The 22,179-nt window shown below is 37.8% G+C and overlaps 1 protein-coding gene across 11 annotated transcripts in view; it reads left to right on the top strand.

The window, feature by feature from the left end:
* Positions 1-22,179, top strand: part of OXR1 (oxidation resistance 1) — a 305,392-nt gene that overhangs the window by 248,953 nt on the left and 34,260 nt on the right. For all 11 annotated transcript variants that reach the window (XM_030010976.2, XM_030010979.2, XM_030010971.2 and 8 more), the window contains 4 exons: positions 4,378-4,562; positions 7,988-8,781; positions 18,438-18,606; positions 21,771-21,933. In XM_030010976.2, the coding sequence (XP_029866836.1) occupies positions 4,378-4,562; positions 7,988-8,781; positions 18,438-18,606; positions 21,771-21,933 (1,311 nt within the window). The remainder of the gene's footprint in view (positions 1-4,377; positions 4,563-7,987; positions 8,782-18,437; positions 18,607-21,770; positions 21,934-22,179) is intronic.

Genomic DNA, 22,179 nt, shown 5'->3' with positions numbered 1-22,179 from the left:
CTTCAGCAGCTCAGCTAGGCCATAGAGGGAGCTTTGGAACTTTCTCCCTGCTACAAAAGCAAGGAACCAAGAAGATTATATGGGGAGTAGACTAGGCTATCAGTCGTCTTCAGTACTTGTAAGATAGCAGGGGAGGTTAGGTTATCAAAAATAAGCCCCTAAAGTATGCTGTAGGGTTTTTTTTTCCTGGCATCAGTGTTGTTACCCATTTCTGGGTATTTTGTTGAACAACTATGACATCTGCTGCCATAATGCATAAATGTATGAGTAACTAGAAAAGTTTTGTTCAGAGCCTTAAATGAGTGCGTGGTACTAAAATGCTCAAGAGTTCATCATTAGCTTACTCTAAGACAATAGTTCTGAAGTGTATGTGTTGTAGGAATGCTAACACAGAAGTCTGTCTGATCCATAATGGTAAACCAATAAGGGAATGAAGTTTCAGGTACTCTCCTTTAAAGAGGATACGTTATTTTTGTCTTTACTTATGCAAAACTGTGGTGTTAGTTCTTAAAGGCTGGAGCTGCTTCCATCTTTCAGGGAAGACTAGCATAATGCCATAAGCAGTTTTTGACCAGTGGTTGGCTAGATGCATGTATGCTCCCACTTACATGTTTTGTGCTGATGTTATCCTTTTTTTTTTTTCCTCACAGAATCAATAGCACTTGGTTTCTGTCCATGCCAGAAACTCCATCTGTTGAGTAATACATGTTTGACAGGTTTTAAGGAAGCTTTACTCCTGCAAACAAGTTAGAAGGTAGTGAAGACAGAAGCCGTTTGTCTTAAAGAGAGTCACAGAAATTGTTAGAGAAGGTGGCAGAAACACTGGCATGTCTGAAAAAGAATAATTAAAACTTGGGACCAAACAAAATGTTTCTTTATCTGGCTCTTACCTGAGCTTTACCAAGCTACTTAGGCTAACATTCAGTGATCCTTGGTAATAATAATACAAAAAAGACAGAAATATTAATGATGTTTAGAGTATTACTAAGAATCTCATTTCTAGCCTGTAAATTTGGGGCAGCAGTTCTTCTCTAGAAGTACCCTGAAGTGTTCAGGTAGTAACTGTGGACCATATCAAATAACTTGTGAGCCAGAAACCTATCGGTCAACCTCCTGTCATCTTTTAAATAGATAACAATGAAATAGGTCATCTCTTGTTGAGGCACTATAAAGCTGTGTTTTCAAGACACCTGTATAATCTTTCAGTTGCCTATAGTCAAGTGAAGTGTTTGATGCGCTGCTTAGTCAAGTACACATAAAAGCCTGTTAGTTCCAAAGGTTTAATTCTCTATTTCTCTATCAGTGTAATAAATTTTAAATGGAATTACACTTTCAGATTAATTTTTAGCCTGAGTATTTCCTTACTGGTGTTGAGGGTTTCCTCTAAGACCAAGATAAGCAGCTTCTAGGTTTCTAGCTGTGTCTTTACTTGAGGCTGCAGAGGTAGGCTTTAGAATCCTCCATATGTGTTGGGGACAACTGCCTGATATACAAGTTTGGTTTTTCTGCCATCAGACAGGTCATTGTCAGACTGTTCTAGGAAGCTTCCATTTGCAACAGAAGGTCTCTTAAACTTGTTTTCCTTATGTAGTCAGTAGCCTTGCACACTTCTTTGGCTACATGTTTGCCTGGAGAAAGATTATATCTACTGTTCCTCAGTGTCTGAGTCTAAACACCGCAAGGTACTATACAATTGCTTTAAATGCATTCAAATTTGTCCTGGAAACAGACTTCTGTCCTGCCTAGGTTGATGTTTCTTTAAAATATTGACAAGCTTGGTCTGTGGGGTTTGGGAGGGGTAAGTTGGTATTTTCTGAACTGCTAAAATTGAGGCTGAAGCAAGATAACTGAAATGAGAAGATGTGCAGCTGGTTCTTCATGCATGTTATTCTAATGTTGTGACTCTCTAGTGTTCAGATAAGCAATGCAAAATTGCCTCATGAAACTTTTAACTTATTTTGCAATAAAATATTCTTTAACCACTTTTTGACCTGGACTGCCAGCTGAAGCAGTCTTTTAGCTTGCTTTCAAGAGCACAGATAAAGCATTGGATTTTGTTTGTTCAATAAAACCAGGGACCTTGTTGACATGAGTGATATGTCAGTTGTAACAGCTCACCCCTTGATAGAAAAATGTCATCTCCTTTTATTGCCTCAAAAGCTTTAGCACTTTCTGTGTACTTAATTTATCAAGGAAGGTTAATGAAATAGTGAACAAGTGAAGACAAAATCTTAGTCCGGAAATGAAGAGTTCTCCAATGACCTTGATTACTGATTGCTTCTACTGAGTAATACATAATTTTACAAGTTGGTGTTGAACACTGAAATCCTTCAGCTAGAGCAGTCATACAACCTTACCTTTTTTTTTTTTTTTTTTTTTCCTCTCCAGCCTGAATGTTCTGAAGATGCACATGCAACATGTGGGCAGTGAAAGAATAGAACAGAATATTTCAGTTGGAAGGGACCTACAATGACCACTTAGTCCAACTGCTGTCAAGGCTATGGCCTTGACTTTTGGGTCAAATCTGGAGAATATTAATAAAATTCCATTTTTGTGTGTGGTCATTAATGAAAGAGCTCAGATTTAGAAATTATGCTGCTTTTTTGCATTGTGTACTGAATTTATGGAAGTAGTATTTGTTTAAAGAGAAGCAATTGTTCTTCTGAGTAGACTCATTGACTTTTGCAGTCATGTTAAATTTATTTTCTAGACTACAGTGGATATAACCAAATAGAGTTCTGTCAACAGTCATCCTCTTGGAGTTCCTTTTTGCACCTTGAAAGTCTATTTCCACAATACAGTGCTGGGAAAGAAATGCTAGTGACAGTTTTGTTTCAGTGTCTTAAACACCTTGGAATTATGTAAATATCTTCTGCTAACTTTAAAGTCTTTAGCATATGTTTGTACTCTAAAATGCATATATAAAACCTGACTAGGCACGTAACGACTAAGGGGACTTAAGTATAGATGCTTGAGCTGCTTTTGAGACTGTTTTCATTTTTCCATAATAGTGATACCATTGGTCATTGCTGTAGACTTTAATACTATTTTTGGTTTGTTTTTTATAACTTGCAATTTTCTGCTCACTATATGGCATCTTTTTCTGCTGTGAAGGTCATCAACCATCACAGTGCTGGGAACAAATTTCTGGAATTGGGAAGGATTGTAGTTGTATTTGGTGCTGTGCTGATATGTCATCTTAAAACAAAACTGAAAACAAACAATCCCCCCAATACACAATGTTTGTAATCACTGTGAACATTTTATCAGTGAGCTGGATATTTATTCAATTCCTGATAAGCTTCAGCAGCACATGAAGAATTCTTTTGTGGTTCTTGCACAAAAGTTTTGAATGTCTTTCTAAATTTGTAAAGTCCTTAGGATTCAAGATCTGTAACTGAAAGATCACTTTCATCCTGCTTAAAGCTAGATTTCCTCTAGTTCATAGTTCTAGCTCAAACTCTACCGTTCTAACAGTTTAATGAATTTCCTCAACAGGCAACTGGTGTTGATGTTTGTGTGAGTTTCTAATGCTTAAAAAAAAAAAATCAATCTATTGTAAATTAGCTTGGTATCTGTATTGTGTAAGAACCCTACAGCTCATTGTATATCAGCTTGCTTTAAACTTTTTCGTACTAGAAGTTTAAAATCTAATTGTGTTCATGTACTGCAGCAGTATCGTGATTAAATCCATCCAGAGCTGCATCTTGTTGCAGCTGCATCTTTAAAAATCTTTAATATTTTTAATCTAGTTTCATTCTATAAATGTATTTGTCCTATCAGTCAACAGGTCCATTAAGTTAGAATGACTTGTATCAGATACTGTTGTTCCTTTTCTGTAAAGAAAATGAAGATAAATGATGGGTTTGGAAGATTGTTCTTTTTTTGTTCTTTAATTAAATAGTAGAAAGTGAGAAGAGTTAAGAGTCAGGTTTTAGACAGTGCTTGAAGTTTATTGCAAAACTAACAATAAGCCCTGTGGTTATCTAGGAAGGATGTATCTTTACCTCAGAGGAGCTGCCTAGCATATCCTTTAGGGTGTGAGGAGGTGGTTTTGTTTTGTTGTTTTGTGGTTGGGGTGGCTCTTTTTTTTTTTTTTTTTTTTTTTTTTTTTTTCCTCCACTCAACCCAGCTATTGAGTAGCTGTAAGGAACAAAATTATTTTATTTTGGGAAAGTAGGTGGCATTAATTTGTTTCCTCAGAAAAATAGTTATGTTTCTAGGTGACTGCAAAACATAAGAAACTGTATAAAGTAGCTTAAATATAAAGATGCTTTAAAAACAAATTAGAAAACCCTTTTTTTTCCTGCAAAAAAATTGAGAGTAAGCTGAAATATGAAGGAAAAAATTTACCACTTCTTTTCCCTCTTGTTTTAGGGTACAGTCAATGGTGTGCTGCTAGTGACGCCAAATAATATAATGTTTGATCCTCATAAAATGGATCCTCTGGTCCAAGAGAACGGCTGTGAAGAGTATGGCATCATGTGTCCAATGGAAGAAGTGATGTCAGCTGCTCTGTATAAGGAAATTGTGGACAGCAAAATTAAGGATTCGTTAACCATGTAAGATAGGATAGTATTTATAAAGCTTTAAGTAAATATGAACTGTAGCCATGTTGCTGACCATACAAAACTACCAAAACCACATTTTCTTCTGTTGTTTTCCTTTTTAAGAACATCATCAAAGATTGGCTTAGAAAGACCACTGAGAAAACTTACGTTACCTTAAGCTTTCATATTCTATATACTATATAGAATAAATCCTTTTCTATATACATGGATTCTAATTTCCTCCAATAACCTCTTTTAAAAATCACTGTATAGCAAGAGGTACCACACCACTTCCTCTTCCCCTTCCCTGCTATGAAAACAATAACAGATGTGTTTGATTCTTCAGCAATTTAAAAACTGATGTACAGAATAGCAGAGTCCAACTGAAACAGCTTTAGGTGCAAGTCTTTATTGTTTACCATTTTCCACTTGCTTCTCAAACTCTTGTTGCTCTGATAAATGGTTGTAAGACTAATTTTCTGAGACTTGTATATATTTTTATGGCATTAGGAGTATATCTTTTCCCTTTTTGGCCAGGGGAGGAACTGCATATTTGCCTTTGGGTCTAGCCTTGTTTGGGGTGAACAGAGTGAATTTGGATCAGTCAGCTTTAATTACTGGTGTTTACTGTGGTAGGCATTTAAAACTGACTTTAAACAGCGTTATGAAAAATCCTTGTTCTGTTCTGTCTGTTGCCTAATTTTTATACTGTCCTCAGAAATAGGATAAATTCTAACATCAAAGCTAAAAAGGATTTAAAAAAAAAAAAAAGCCATCTTTACCTATCACAGCCCATAAAGCACAAACATTTGCAGACTACCTTTGACCATCTAACTGCAGGGAAGTGGACTCCTTTAACCAAGGTAGAACTGTCTGTATGTATGAGAGAGTAAAGCTGCTTGCATGATGTGTAACTCTTAAAATGCAACCATTTTAAATAAAGTGTAGAGATACTCAGTAACTCTGAAAAATGTACTTTTACAGTTCTTACAGGTAATATGCTAAGCACATCTTTCTTGATAATCTTAAATATCTGGACAACCAGAAGAAATAACTTGTCTCGTGCTATTTTTAAGCTCAGTTTCAGCAGAGACCTGATAGTAAACTGGTATCTTGGCATGGTCTTGTTTGCTGCCTGAAGTCATGCATTTCCTTGAAAGAGCAACTAATATACGTATTACTGTATTTTGGGGCTTTTGATGTAGAATGATGATGCTTTCAGCATGATTGCTTTCTGGAAGTCTATTTTCCAGATTGAGTTTTAAAAAGTTGCTCATAGTTCCTACTTCAGTTGATGTATAGTGCAAATAATGAGATTATGAAAATTAGATGACTTCTTTTAATCTGCCTGTTTGAATCATACCACTGCAGTTGCAGAACAAGTCTTTTTCCTAGCATATTTAATTTCTTAATGACTTACTGTTGACTTACAAATGTACCTTTCATGCCCTGTTGATTTTTGTGCTCTTGTAGCACATGCATTTTCTGGTTTTTTTATAATATAAATGAATATGGAATGAAAACATGTCTAATAATAAAAGGTCACACTATGCGTTAAGAGCCATGTATGTCCAATTTGATTTATCTTTCTTGTCAACTTTATAAACTATTACATGGACCACCAACTTCTAGCATTTTCTTCAGTCCCAGCACTTTTGTGCCTTAACCTTATCAAAATTTGAGGCATGTTTGTCAATTTTGGGGAAAATAAAATTCAAATTTCTTAAGTCTGTAACCAGAACTCCCAATAGCTACAGCTAGATCTGACAAGACCTGTGTGTCTCGAGGTATTTGAGACTTAAATCATGTTTTTCCACTATTTGTTTTTTCTAAATATTCCATTGTTAAAATTAACCCTCTTTCTCTCCCAATTTTGCCAACTGTCAAACCTGTTTAAACTTGGAAAAACAATCTGAATACTGAAGATTATTGGTATAATAGAAACTGATCTCAAAACAGATGGATTCTTTTCTTCTTAAAACTGCAATTTCATGTATGGTTTTTATATATAAGCCATAATCTGTGCTGAAACTGGAAAAAATATATCTGAAAACATACAGATTTTTTACGGATTTCATGAACTTTAGGTTGTGCTTGTCCAAAAGCACCTATTACCAGCATAATCCTGAAAAATTAAGGAAATGGTCCAGTCTAATAGGTGATAAATCCTATAGTCTAATCCACATGCTTTGTAAGCAAAATTACTACATAAGCACAAGCTTAATACCGGCTTCATGTTAACACTTGGATAAGAGAGTGTATATGCTTTGCAAACATCCTGAATTTTAGTGATGTCTCAGTAATGTCAGTAATGACCTAACTGAATAAAAAGCTTTGTAGAAATGTGGAGTGGATTTATCCTTCTTCAAGATGGGAGATTAAGGTATGAGCTTCTTAAAAGCATTTGGTACTAGATAATGGAAGATGTGCTTGTGGTAGCAAGGGAGTTGGCATTGAGAACTCTAGTAAAAAGTATGTTTAAACATGAGATTTTTTTTTTATGAAGGTTGTATACTACTCAGTTTTTTTGGCAACACTGGAAAAGCTTGAGCCATGTAGATATAGTTGAGCATGTTCACAGTCCCCTTGTAGTCCTCCTCTTCTAAAACTCATAGAATTTCTGGTTAGCTTATTTTGAAAGGCAGGTTTGAATAAGATTACTTTCTTTGCAGAAAGCAAGTTCTTTTATGCTTGCCTTTTTTTTTTTTACCTTACACTATTTATGAGCATTTCATGTCTGCTCTTTAAATTGTTCAGTTGTACCAAGTAGTTTGGGATTTATTTTGCTTAACAGAGGTATCCTTGAAGTTAGGTACCTGACTGGTGAAGACACTAATCTCTTAAGTATTTCCCATGGGCAGAATGGTAATATCTACCTTGGTGGTTCCTGTTCTGCATTGACTAGCTGAGATAGTTAAGGTTAGACTAGATGATTTCTGCCATTCATTTCTTAACAGTGAGCTAGGTGTCAACTTCATAAGAGGGTGGGATAGGTATATAAAATTGTACTGGCCTCTTTGGTGGATAAAGCTTAAAAGATTTTGGAGGATTTCTACCTTTAGAGAGTATGGTTGTGTGTAGCTTTTTGTTGGTTTTCCCCTGTTTTTTTATTTTATTTTTACACTCTAAGCATCTCAATCAATCTTGTTGGTTTCATAGGAGAGCTTCTACTTGCAAAAGTAATGTCCTGAAGTTGCGAGGTCCTATCTATGTCATGCTGGCCAAAGGTCTGCCATAAGCTTACTGTTAACAAGAACATATTTTATGCTTGTTTCTTATTACTGATGCTCTGGATTAAGTTTTTTTTAATTTGTTTCTTTTCTTTTTTTTTTTTTAAGAGCACCCTTAAATTTTTTCAGCATTAAACAAAACTTAGTGAAGAAAAGAGCTTGACAGAAAAGGCACCTGCTATAGTAACATTCTTATTTCCTCAACAGAGATGTAGAACAGCTGTCTGTAAGGGAACTTTGCCATTCCAAGAAAGCTGCAAAGGGCAATGCAGATGAAATGGATTCCAGGATTCGGGATACAGGCAATGACAGTGCTAGTACTGCCCCGAGGAGCACAGAGGAGAGTCTCTCAGAAGATGTCTTCACAGAATCAGAACTCTCTCCAATACGTGAGGAACTTGTTTCCTCAGACGAGCTTCGACAAGACAAATCTTCTGGAGCATCATCAGAATCTGTCCAAACAATAAACCAGACTAGTGCTGAATGTTTAACAATCATTTCAGACTCAAATGAAGTCACCAGTGACTTAAAACCTAGTGCTGAAATGGTTGTAAATGTTAAACAGTTTGATACCCACAGCTTAGGTTTGGAAAGTTCTGAAATGTCTATAAAGGGGGGACAAGAACCTAGTGAAAATATTGCAGATGTCCTCCAGCAGTCTTTGCAAGGATCACATGGTACTGAAGAGCATGACAAAGAGGCAGAAGTGGGTAATGATCAAGATTCCTCGTTAGGAAAAGAACGAGAAGGAGAGAGTAAGATGGGAGACGAAAGTCCATGTTGTGAAGATACAACAGATTCTCAAAAGAAAGAGACAACTAGCAAAGGAAAAGTAGTGAGAGGGCAAACGCAAGACTCAGAGACAGAAGTTGAGGAACTCCGCAACCTCTGGAAGACCCACACTATGCAACAAACCAAACAACAAAGAGAAAACATGCAACAGGATTCACAAAAAGAAATTAGTCAGAAAACTGTGACTGCAAGAGATGGGCAATTAGAAGGTGAGTCAGTATTTATGTGTTAGTGTTCAGATTTACAGTGTATCTCCCTCCAACTCATCGGAATTTTCGTTGTTTTTCATTCTATAGAACACATCTCCCCATATATTGCTTGTATTTCTCATTGGCTTGAAGATATACTTAAGTTATACCGTTTATAAACCAGTGGGGAAAATATTGCTCAGGAAAGTGAAAACAGAGATACTTTTGTTACTGTCATTTTTCTTCACTGAAATTGTATTTATGATCATATTAAAAGACAGTATCTTTTCAGGGGAGATTTAAATGAACCTGTAAAATTAGATCCATGATGCATTGGTCACTGTAGAGCTCAAAATTAAGTGTTCCTTAGCAGTCAGCTAGCTATCACTTAAATTTTGCTACCAGTATACATGTGTATGAATGAATTTCAGGGAATGAATTTCATCTTATTTATAGCATGTCTACCTTGTGGTTAAGGTTTATGACATGAACAACAAACACTGGAGGCTTAACGCTCTTTTATACTTTCAGAACTTTGTTTCACTTGCATCTTGTTATACTTCCATGCTGACTAGAACAAGGTTGTGCGGCGACTGAGTTAAGCGCTCAAGCTATCTGTACAAGATTCCCTTTATTTCACAAAAGAATCCAACTTACGTATGTTTCAACAAAGATCTAGAAAGAACTAACGGCATACAGCCAATACTGGTAACACAGGAGCATGTATCTGGCTCAGCTGGGATGTCTGCCAGTCCTCAGAACAGTTAAAGATAAAAACATTCCATACACATGCTCGTGACTGTCTTCAGCCACATCTTCCCAGGCCTACACAAGGCCATCCTCCAACCTGACCTTGTATAACTACTTCTTCAAGGCTTGGCAAATATACAGCCCAACAAATTCTAACGGTCACTCTTGAAAACAAATGCCAGGTGTTCTGAGCTGCTCCCACATCTCCCCCTTTTTTGTTTAGGAACATCAGATTCACGAGGGAGGCAGCAAGGACTCTAGCTTCGAACTGACGCAATCCTCGTACTGCTCCTCGATGATTCTGTTTGCTGCAAACACACAAATGATTAATAACCCTCCAATAGCAATACAAATTCAGATACACAGATTTAAACCTTCAAACCATGTTTTTGGATTTAACCATTTAACACTATTAGACAATTCTTTGAAAAAGACCTTATTTTGCTAATTTTGTATATTTCCCATTTGATCTTGTAATATCTGTGCAAGATCTTAGATCTCTCCTGCAATATTAGTAGCAAACGCACCTTGCAAACGCGCCTTCACCTAATTCCAATCTCATACACTTTCATTCCTTTGTAAAGGAGTTACACAGAGCCCTTGTTTTTGAAATTCCCAATTACAATGTAATTTCATTCTATTTTGTAATGCACTTTGTCTATCTCTGTGATGGGTTGATCCTGGCTGGACACCAGGTACCCATCATAGCTATTCTATCACTCTCTCCTCAGCTGGACAGGGGAACGGGAAATGAGGTTTGCGGTCAGTTCATCACACATTATCTCTGTCGCTTCATCCTCCTCAGTGGCAGCACTCCTCACAGTCTTCCCCTGCTCCAGCGTGGGATCTCTCCCATGGGAGACAGTCCTCCACAAACTTCTCCAGCATGGGTCCTTTCTGTGGTGTGCAGTCCTTCAGGAGCACTCTGATCCAGCGTGTGTCCCCCATGGGGTCATAGGTCCTGCCAGAAAACCCGCTCCGTAGGCTTCTCTCTCCACAGTTCTGCAGGTCCTGCCAGGATCTTGCTCCAGCGCGGGCTTCCCACAGGGTCACAGCCTCCTTCGGGCACCCACCTGCTCTGGCATGGGGCCCTCCACGGGCTGCAGGTGGATATCTGCTCCACCGTGGACCTCCATGGACCGCAGGGGAACAACCCATCTCACCATGGTCTTTCCCCATGGGCCGCAGGGGAATCTCTGCTCTGGTGCCTGGAGCACCTCCTCCCCTTCCTTCCTTCCTGACCTTGGTGTCTGCAGGGTTGTTTCTCTTATGGGTTCTCACTCTTCAGCTGCTGTTTCTGTGTGTTCCGCTACCACTTTTCATTTCCCCCTCTCCAGCTGTTTTTGTTTGTTTGTTTGGGGGTTTTTTGTTGTGGTTTTTGGTTTGGTGTTTTGGTGTTTTTTGTGGTTTTTTGTATACAGAGATGCTACCACTATCACTGATTGGCTCGGCTTTGGCCGGTGGCAGGTCTGTCTTAGAGCCAGCCGGCATTGGCTCTATCAGACATGGGGGAAAACCTCCAGCAGCCCCCGCAGAAGCCACCCCTGTAACCCCCTGCTACCAAAACCTTGCCGCACAAACCCAATACAGTCCAAGCCAGATTACCACTGCTTCTAAAGCATCCAATCATTCTAGTATTGGTGATCAATTTGTACCTGGGTATTCATTTCAGCTGTAACTTTTTTTAATACATTAGCTACTGTGTAAGCATCTGAACGGATTTCACAAGCGCCGTGGTAGCAACGGCAGCAGTAGCTGCAATAATGATAGTTGATATTATAAAGGCAATGAGCCATCCTATAAATCGTTGTGGGTGACTAACTGTCTGCTTTAAAAGCCTTGATAATTGACTTAATTCTGATTCCCCTTCCCACGATTTGGTCATATTTGCAGGGATCCACAATTCAGCACAACATCACATTGGCATGATTACTGTAAGACTTAGTTCCGATATATTATGAGTAAAACAGCTAAAATACCAAGGTTAATTCAGATTAGTTTCAAAAGCATGGTTATGTAAAGCGATATCTACAAATTGAGCTGCTACAAAAACATAACGATGTGAAGTACATCACCGAATCTTTGTGATTCTGTGTGAGGTTCAAACTTACACAAGGAATGGTTTTTTATATAGTCACTGTGGCTTAGGCGCAACACCTCCAGTGGGCCCAATAAAAATGCTGTGCCCGAGCCACAGTGACCCCGCAAAGAAAAAAGGATCAGAATTCTTAAAATACTGTTGCTGGCCACTATTGCCAGGTATGCTAAAAAAGGTATTCTTTGGAGTAGGATACACGTTGCATCATCATGCTAGCTTGTTGTTGCATTCTCTTCAAATGTCCCTATGTGATAGCTTTTTCGTTCTTGATGCACCGCTTCCTCCTCATTCATTTCTCCTCTTTCAAATTCAGAGTCTTCATCTGCGGGATTGGGTTGTCCGAGTGGTTTCGCCAGCTCATGATATGGCTTCACGTGTTTAGCTGGAATCCACTTGGTTCCTGTGGGAAGAAGAACACAAGCGTACCCTCGCCCCCAAGCAATTAGTTCCACAGGTCCACTCCAACCAGGTCCACTAAAAGGATCTTTATACAGTACTTTAGGTCTGCGTGAAATAGAATCGGGAGCTTTAAAATGCCGATCTATTGCTGTGCTGGCCATTAAGTCTGGTGAGCGATTTAAAAAATTCAAAGTATGCATAGCATTATCTAGCTGTTCTTGTGGTGGCATATTCCCCCTTTTTTGTTTATGTAACATGGACTTTAAAGCATGATGCGCATGCTCAATTGTTTCTTGTCCAGTCGGTGAATGTGGAATTCCTGTCACGTGGGATACCTGCCACTGTTGCAAAAATAGAGTAGATTCAGCTACATACCCTGGACCGTTGTCAGTTTTAATGGCTTGAGGAACCCCCATAATTGCAAAGCATTGTGACCAATGTCGTTGAACATCATGTGCCCTTTTTCCAGAATGAGTAATAGCACAAATATAAGAGGAAAAGGTATCAACAGAAACATGCACAAATTTCAAGGGGCCAAAGGCAGATACATGTGTAACATCACTTTGCCAAATGGCATTAGAATGTAAACCATGTGGGTTAACTCCAATGCTCACTGCATCAGAAGCAACTCTTTGACAATCTGGACAAGAACGAATTTTATCTTTAGCCTGTGTTTTTGTCAAATTTTGAATTGTGTTGATTCGCCCATGATATCCTTTACTACAATGAGGGCACAATTGATTTGGTGGTTTATCACGTTTGGATTTCTGTCGTTTAGGACATTGCTTAGCCATATGTCCCAATTTTCCACACTCAAAGCATGTCACAGTAACTTGATTAACATTTAGTTGTCGTGACAGTGCAGCAGCTAACATGTTAACTCCATGAGTGTCTGTCCCTAAGTTTTGACATATCTTAATATATTCCCCAACATCTGTAGCTCTTCCTGTAGCAGTTTTCAATACAGCCTGACAGTCTGTATTTGCATTCTTATAAGCCAACTGAAATAACACTTTTGTAGCTTCTGGATTTTCTACCTGCCGCGCTATTGCAGCTTGAAGGCGATCAATAAAAGATACGTACGGTTCTCGAGAACCCTGTCGTATAGAGGCAAATGAAGCGATACCTCGCCCAGTTTCGGGGGTACGCATCGTAAAGCCATAATCGCAATACGAGTAGCTTGATCGAAAACTTGCTTTGGGAAAGCAGCTTTTGTGCCTGAGGTGTAATGTAAGGGCCTGTTCCTTGTAACATATTTTGATCTATAAGTATCCCTGGTGACAAGTTGTCCATAATTTGTTCCACTGACAAATCATTGTATTCTAGTTGCCATACAGAATACTGAGCAGAAGTCAACACCGTTTTCATAAGCAATTTCCAGTCCCAAGGAGTCATAGTATAAATGCCTCCAATTGTTTCCGCTAGTCCTATTGTAAATGAATTGTGTAACCCATTTTCACGAATTGATTTCTGTAATTCTTTTATCATTTCATAAGGTAAACCCCCATGCTGTGGTGGATTATGGGGTCTGCATATAACAGGAAAAGTAAACATGGTATCTCCTTGCTGTAGAGCTTTTTCTCGGCAGCGTTGCATCAAGCTATTTGTATTTTTTTCCCAAATCATTAAGTGAATCGTCACGTTTAGCATCAAAGTCTGTCAAAGGTGGAGCTGAAGGCACTACAGTTTTTTCTCCGCACTGCTGTAAAGCAGGAGCCACAGGATTAGACAGAGGCATAGAGTTAGAGGGATTAGTAGGAGAAGGAGCTACAGGCAGTGCGGCAAAGCCAGGTTCCGCATTAAGTTCTGCAGACCCTGGAGAGGGAGTACCAGGCGACTGGGGTGGGGGGGTGGGGGACGGCGGCGAAGGGGGTGCGCAAGCGGCGGGAGGCAGCGGCGGGGCGGCGGGGACCTGTGTGCGGTGGTGAGGGGCGGCGAGCCCGTGCTGCCTGCCGGCGGGGTGTGTGCGTTAACGGTGTTAGTGCAGGCGGGGGTGGAGGTAATGAGGGATATAAATCCGGCTCTTTTTCAGAGTCCACCCTGCCTGATGCAAAAGAATTATTATCGGAATCAGAATCATGCTCGTTAGCGGCCCACTTACAAACTGTCTCCTCAAAAGCAGTATCAGGTTGTATTGATATGATTTCCTCTGCCGGCTGTAAATGCACCGGCGCAGTATAAATAAATTTCCATGTCACAATTAAATTTTCTGATACGCTGAATGCCAAAGTTTTTCGCGTTTGTAAATGCTCCCCGACTCTTTCCCAAACCTTGCTACCAAAAGTTCCCTCTGTGGGAAACCAGTTACAATTATCCTTTACCCATATTAAAAGCGAAGCAATTTGTCCCTCTGTTATTTTATACCCAAAGGCCCGTAAAATCTGCTGCAAAACGTTTAAGTAGAGCTTATGCTCCTGAGAAACTGATTGCCCCATGCTAGCGCAATCTTGCAACTCACCCGTTCCGCAGGGGTTGCTGTTACCTGTTTTCTCAGAGTCGTGGCCACTTCTTCAAAACTCTCCCCATTAGATTGTGTGGTCTCCACAGTGAAGGGGAATCACCTCTTTTCTTCTTCCCTTGATCACGTAATTTTCTTCTCTTAATCTCGCCGGCTTCTTCTCTCGATCACGTCGTCTTCTCTTGATCGTGTCGGGCTCACCATCTGCGGCAACTGAATTAAGCGCTCAAGCTATCTGTACAAGATTCCTTTTATTTCACAAAAGAGTCCAACTTACATATGTTTCAACAAAGATCTAGAAAGAACTAACGGCATACAGCCAATACTAGTAACACAGGAGCATGTATCTGGCTCAGCTGGGATGTCTGCCAGTCCTCAGAACAGTTAAAGATAAAAACATTCCATACACATGCTCGTGACTGTCTTCAGCCACATCTTCCCAGGCCTACACAAGGCCATCCTCCAACCTGACCTTATATAACTAGTTCTTCAAGGTTTGGCAAATATACAGCCCAACAAATTCTAACGGTCACTCTTGAAAACAAATGCCAGGTGTTCCAAGCTGCTCCCACAGGTTGAGTGTACAAAAAGTATATCTCAAGATAAATAAGAGCTAGATGGTAAGAAACTAGTGCTATGAATATGGGGAACAACTTGGCTTATTTCTTGAGTACCTCTGCTCCTCTGCAAAGATCAGGTCCTGGGATTATTAGCCAGAAGTTATCTTGAAAATCTATTGAAGTCACTCAATTCATATTAAAAAAAAAAAGGCATGTCTTTTTAAGTAACTTAAAGATGTTTCTGCATGTATTTGATTTTGCTTGTTAAAAAATTAATAGGTCACTTTCTGATATTTTACCATCTTACTAATGGAGATAAACTGGTTGTTTTAAATGTGCAATATTTTGGGGGCTAGACAGAAAACATACCTATAATGCCTGTCACAAACTAAGAGACTATACGTGAAGCGCATTTGAAGGTCAAATTGTTTATGTTAATAATTAAAAGTTGAGATTGTATTGAATAGAGAGGAAGATTCTTCGGTTGACAGAAATTCATCTTGCACTTTAGAGTCTGATATGATAGTTTTTGTTTTCATTTGGGTTTTTTTTTTTCCTCCTGTTAAGGAAGTAACTGAATTTTGAAATTTGAAGCAGATTAATAGATGCATCATTCTGTGATAAATTTGGCTTTTATGCCTTAAATATTAGAGGAAACCTTCTGGCAAAATTGTCAGCTAGTAGTAGTTGCTGTTCGTGACTTTTAAAAAATGGAAGCACAAGTGTTCTTTGCCAAAATTGCTGCTTTTCTTACAAATGAATGTTATTTGTAATTCAGTTGTATTAGATCCTTTAGTTTTGTTGGCTGCCTAAAAGATTGTATCATTGAGTGATACTGCAGGTTTTTCATGCAGGATGATCTGTATAGTCACAGAATATATACATACGTAATCAAAAAAGTGTCTGCATACAGTCAGAGGGGTGCTGGCTAGAAGCCTTCTGCACATGGTGTTACAGCCTCACTGAAGGTTGTGGGGGTAAAATAGAAAGAAAAAATAATAAAAAAAAAGGTAAAAAAAACCCCCACAAGTTACTTTTTGGAGACTTGTGCCAATGACTTCAGTCCAGTTGGAATTATTGTGTGTATCTTATTCTTGCATGCTGTTTTAGCAGAATGCAAATAAAACAGTAAACTATGAATTAATATTTCTCAGTCTAAATAGATTTGGTGAAGCTTCTACTGGCTTTGTCTACAGGCAAGTTTTAGAGCCAAGATAAAAGTTTGGATCTATTGCTTAACTGTTGAAGGTCACCAAAGACTAAATATGTCAGGTCTGTTAACAGTAGGTCACTAAAAACACTAGGTAATTAAAAAATTGAAACACTGTAAACACTATCTAATATCCTGTCTATCAAACTAAAACTCTGAAGTAATCATACTATGAGTTTAGTACCATTAAGATACCTAGATAGGTCTTTTTATCTCCTGCATCTAGCAAGGACTTGGTTGAATTTCTCTTTTCTGTGAGTTTTGAGCATCTAGGTTTTGGGGAACTACCATTTGTTGATCTTCACAGAGGCCAAATGTTTCTGAGTTTGGAATTAATGATCTATTTGTTCTGAATGTTGAACAGGTGATGCATTGCAAGTCGATAAACTGTGAGTAGTCTAGAATAGCTAAAAAGGCCTCCCTTGGAATTTATTTTTTGTAACCCATGACTCTCATATTCTCTTCTATTTTTACAGACCCTTAGGTTAACCACTGGACTGAAATAAAAGCTAGATGTAGTTGATACTTTGGAGAAATTATGCTGGTCTATAGTTATATAAATAGTGTAAACAAACTGAAATCTCATTAAAGATAACATGTGTGTCTGCTGCTTAGCTGGATATTGGCCAAGATTGAAGGAAAAAAAAAAAAAAGCGTGACACATAATAGCCATTAATAATTTTTTTTTCCTAATGAATTCGGTATCAAATATACAAAATATATTGGAGAACACACTAGAAAGAAAAGAGTGTCTTAAATAGTCCTTTTGACATTTGGGGGCAGGGCTAAATTGTTTGTTTTCATTCTCTCTGGTAGGTGGAACTAAATCTCACATTTTTCTTTTTTAAGGTATGGTACAAATCCACTTCTGAGCTCTATGTCAGAGAAGTTCTAAACTATTGCATTGGAAGGACCAAAATCCCAAATATCAGATAGTTTTAAGAATATTTCTCCAACACTGCCACAAAGTTCATGTGCCAGTCCTATGAAACAGCTTTTTGTTTATTTGGGGTTCTTTTTGGTTTGGGGTTTTTTTATCTGACAATTTAGCTTTTGAGCTTATGGATTTATAAAATACTTCCAAATCATGCGTATTATGACTGTTCTACCATACTGTATACTGCAGGTATAATTCTAAAATATTGTAACTGAAAATTAGGAGGCGCACATTTAAATATTTACTGAAAAAAGAATCTTTTGTGAATCAATGCTATTCTAAACTTCATGGTGAAAATCTGATTGAGAAAACATACAGTAGAGAAGTTTATAGATCGAGAAGGTGGTGTTTTCTGTGCTTAATGTGTCTGTAGTCTGCATAGACACTGAAGGAGAACTTCAGCTGTAAAGATGAGTGTCCTAGAAAATTGGAACATATCTGTATGTACATGTAAACCAGAGGTAGGCTAAATCTTTTGTTGTCATAGCTGATCATAAGAACTCTTAAATTTACATTATCCTTCCTTTTTTTAAAAAGTCTCTTGTGGCTGGAGCTCATGTTCCGGGATTTGGGCAATTAATCTAGCAAAGAAACAATTTTGAGAAGGCTTCTTCCTTTACCTTGTGCTGACCTGGCAATCCAGACCCTGAGGGTAATCATGTAATTCTATTAGTTCATTTAAATATACTACTGGATGGAAAAATCTCATACTGCAACATCCAGTATACTTCATCCTGAAGTGGTGTTCATACTTTTGAAATGTTTGATACAGCTAACAAATTAAAATTCATCTTAATCCTCTATTAGTAGCGCCAGAACTTTTTTTAAATTAAAAGTTAACTAATGAACAGCTTTGACATACATGAAACAGGCCTAAGTACTTATTTAACGCTGTATCTTTTGCATGTATATGGAATATCTTTTTAATATTGGGAGGGATGTCCGATTCAGTGTTGAGGGATATGTATTGAGAATACCTTCTGAAATACTTTCAAGTATGGATGAAAGACTGTCATAATGTGAACTGAGGTTAGAAGCAGAAATGAATGTTCAAATGTGTTGTATTCTGAAGTTAATTCTGCTGATGCAATTTACGTAACACAAAAAGGACAGGTAATTATTACTACCTATGTTAGTTACCTCACCTAATATTACTTACGTATATACGCATCTTATATACCTGTATTGCCTAATACAAAATTGGCTAATAATTTTGTTAAGTTCTTTTGTACATTGTGGATAGCTTACTTTTTCTTTATTAATAGGTTCTTCTCTTACAAAAGAAAAAAGGCGACATCGATCTCACAAGTTTCTGTGTCTCAGGGTTGGAAAACCCATGAGAAAAACATTTGTTTCGCAAGCAAGTGCGTCGATGCAACAGTATGCACAGAGGGATAAAAAGCATGAGTACTGGTTTGCTGTTCCACAAGAAAGGTAAGGAGGAGGTAGACTGTAAAAATGAACGCTTTCCAATAGGTCTTTGAGCTTTTTTTTTTTTCCTGCACCATGCGAAATTTTTCAGTGACTGTGTCTGTAAAGCAACACAAAAAACGGTCAACAACTGAGGATATTGATGATTGGCTTGTACTTAACACTGGAATACCTCATTAGAATACTGAAGTTTTACTGATTTACTTGAGTTACTTGCATGTTCAGCCAATAGTTTATCATGGTATTATTTAGGCTTGTGTTTGTAGCTAAGTGAATAATGAAAGAAAGATTCAGGTAAGTAGTGTCTGGTGAAGGAAGTGAGTTCTGCAACAAAGTTTTTATTGTCATTATCTGTGCTTCCCATTATTTGGAAACTTTCTAAAAATTCTCTCCTTCTTAAAGCTCTGAGTTCAGAAGACCTAGCTGGGGTTCTTTTGTCCTATCTTTATATATGGAACATAAAACTTCTCCAGGAAGCAACTTAAACATATCTACTGGAAAAACATCTAAATTTGTTGCAGTGATTCAAAGACATGAGATGTCCATGCTCACTCGCTGGTAAAGGCTTGAATTCTTAAATGATCTGTACTGCTAGGAAACTGACTTATTTTCAAGTTGAATGTGATTTTTTGAGGTATTGGAGATTGTTATATCCTTGTCAGAAGAGTGGGGGGGTAAAGAGAAAGAAACAACAACAAAAAACTATGAGCTATCATCTTGTATAAATACCTACACACAATGATCAAGTCACTTTTCCATCTTTTCTTTTGAGCTGAATGGCATAGAATGTCCAGTTGGGGCACTGCAGTTGAGGACAGATATGGATCAATTGGAGAGAGTCCAGAGGAAAGCAGCAAGACAAATTAATGCCTAGAAAGTGTAACATATAAAGAAAATTAGAAGTAAGTGGGGTTCTTTAATCTAAAGGAGAAAAGGTGGATTACAAACATAAAATCGTTTCATACTTAAAAGTTGGCTGCAACAAGAAAGGCAGTAGTCTTTTTTTTGTGTCCACTGTGAATGGAGATGTGTAATGGACTGAAATTACATCAAAAATTCCAATATTCCAACAGGGAGAATTGAGTCTATGCTAGCACATCACTAACCTGCTTTTAAACATCACCCCTGCAACCCCTAAGTGGTGGAGATCATGCAATTTCTTGAGACGAATGTCTGTCACGCTGATTCCGCTATAGCTAATCCTGTCTGGGCCAGGTGACCTCTTGTGGTTACATTCAACTCAAATTTTGTTGTTCTAGTCATATCATATTTCATTTGAAAAGAGATGAATGTTTCACGTATGGCAATGATGTCTAGGTCAGCTGATTAAAATGATTATTGTCTCCTTGGTTCATTTTCTAATGTAGCAGAGCAAGTACTTATCTTCAGCATAAAGCAGAATTTATCACCTATTTCAGAAGAAATAGTTCTTAGCTTACAGTCTGTATCTGATCTCCTTGGAAATTACTCCACCTATGAAGGGTTTCTCTTTCTAACTGCATGGGGAATTAGTAATCTGTTCTTTATCCATCTAATGTGTGTCCTGTGTTTTAGTACACAAAAAGTCAGATGTGGTGGTAGTGGGGTGTTTGTTTTGCTTAATTCAGTGTTAACCTTGCTGAGTGCTACTCTGCATAGGTCAAAATACTTAGTATCAACCCAGTTGTCTTTGTCACCTACTTCTTTCTCTTTCTTACCACTAGGTATCTGACAAACCTGCATTATTTCAGTGTTCTTAATCTCAAATGAGCCAGTCTGGGAAGGAATGTCTGAGTTCCTTAAACATCAAGTTTTCTTTACTTTTTAAACTGCTATAATTACACACAATTTCAAGTTCTTAAAGTTAACATCAGGATTTTTTTTTTTAATTTTCCTACTTGTAAGACTTGATACCTTGTTCGGTGCATGAGTCGTCTGCAGCTTCTTGTTCCAACTTTGTCATAGAACTTATCTAGCCTTATGCATCTGAAATGTTTAATTCTCTCTTACTGTCAGAGAAAGGTATTTGTCTTTTTTTTTTTTTTCTTTCATCAGTGTTATCCAGGAACCTTAATTTTAATAAGGGTGACTTTGAATAACTGACCCTGTTCAGAGGCTGTTATATACATACCTATGTGCTGCATCCTTTTAGATACAGAGGCACATGAAAATTATAGCTGCAGTTTTGAGAGGCTTTGCTGCTCTGTATCTCTTGCTGTTCTTCCAGTATTCAGTTTTGCAGGGATTTAGTAAGGAGGGGGGGGGGATGGATCCAAATGTTGTTCTTCATGCTAATCCAGTATGCAGAGTCACTGTAGCAAATATCTCTGAAGAGGGACACAAGCAATATTCAAACTCTTATTAACCAGAGCCATAAAGCTTTAGCTCTGAAGCTGTCTTTTCCATGGTGAAGAGATACTGGTGGATTCATTGCACGTCCTTTTTCTAAATGCTCCATCTGTGCACCTACAGGAAGTGCTTAAACAGTACAGACTGACATCTATTAGGGTTGTAAATAACTTTCTTTTGGGAATTTGGGCATTTTGTTCTTCCAAACTGGAGAACCGTGCCATTTGTGTTAACTTAAAAGGCGGTAACTTTGAATCTTGGTACTTACTGCAGTACTGAAGTTAGAGTAGTCTGTGGTTTATGATTTAGCCATATACACGCACACTTTCAGCCTTATTTCCTCATATCTGTAGTAATTCTCACAGTCTGTATAATTTTGGTTACATGTCTTGGGAGTGTTCAGCTCTTCTTCAGGGGTGAGGAAAACAGATATGCAAACATTTTTAAATTCCAATTTTGTTTATGTTTTTATGTAACTCTTTTTAAATAAAATTTTAAAATGTTAGTGTTTTATTTTGGAAGTTATTTCAGTTGTAAACAGAGGTTTCCAATGGGACAGAAAGGATTGACAATGGTTGAAGGATTGTACTTGTGTATGAAAACACAGCTAGTCAATTGCCAACTTGTTTCCTGGTTTTTCTCCAGTGTCAGCTTCATATAATTAAAAAGAAAAAAAAAATTCACTAGTTTTTTTCAAATGTGTCTCTAATATCTAGTAAAACATGAAATAGTAAGTATTTTCATTTTAATCTTAAATACTTCATAATTATTAGACATGACCCCAAAGATCACAAACTTACCTTATTTTTCTTTTCTGTATCATTACTTGACCTCTCTAGGACAGATCACTTGTATGTCTTCTTTATCCAGTGGAGTCCAGAGGTATATGCAGAAGATACTGGGGAATCTCTTCGGGAACCTGGATTTATAGTGGTAAAAAAGAAGGAAGAACCTGAAACTAGTGAAGAATCTACTACTGAAGATGCTGCTAAAGAGTGGGAGGTAAGGAAAAACAGTGTCAAAAATTTTTTTTTTTTTTTAATACTTTCATAAGAATATAGTTAAAATAGTGTTAAATTCTTTCCAGTAAGAAAAACAAACCAATGTGCTTTATTAGTCTGCTTACTATGATCATGACTGTTTAGTTTATGCCATCCTAATGCTTTGCTCTAACATCACTTCAGGGCAACATTTCATTATTACTTGTTTTTGTATAGAGCAAATTGTAACTTAAAATTTAGAGTTGAA

The sequence above is a fragment of the Aquila chrysaetos genome, chromosome 4, assembly GCF_900496995.4.
Source record: "Aquila chrysaetos chrysaetos chromosome 4, bAquChr1.4, whole genome shotgun sequence".
Lineage (NCBI taxonomy): Eukaryota > Metazoa > Chordata > Aves > Accipitriformes > Accipitridae > Aquila > Aquila chrysaetos.
This window is presented reverse-complemented; position numbering and strand designations above follow the sequence as displayed.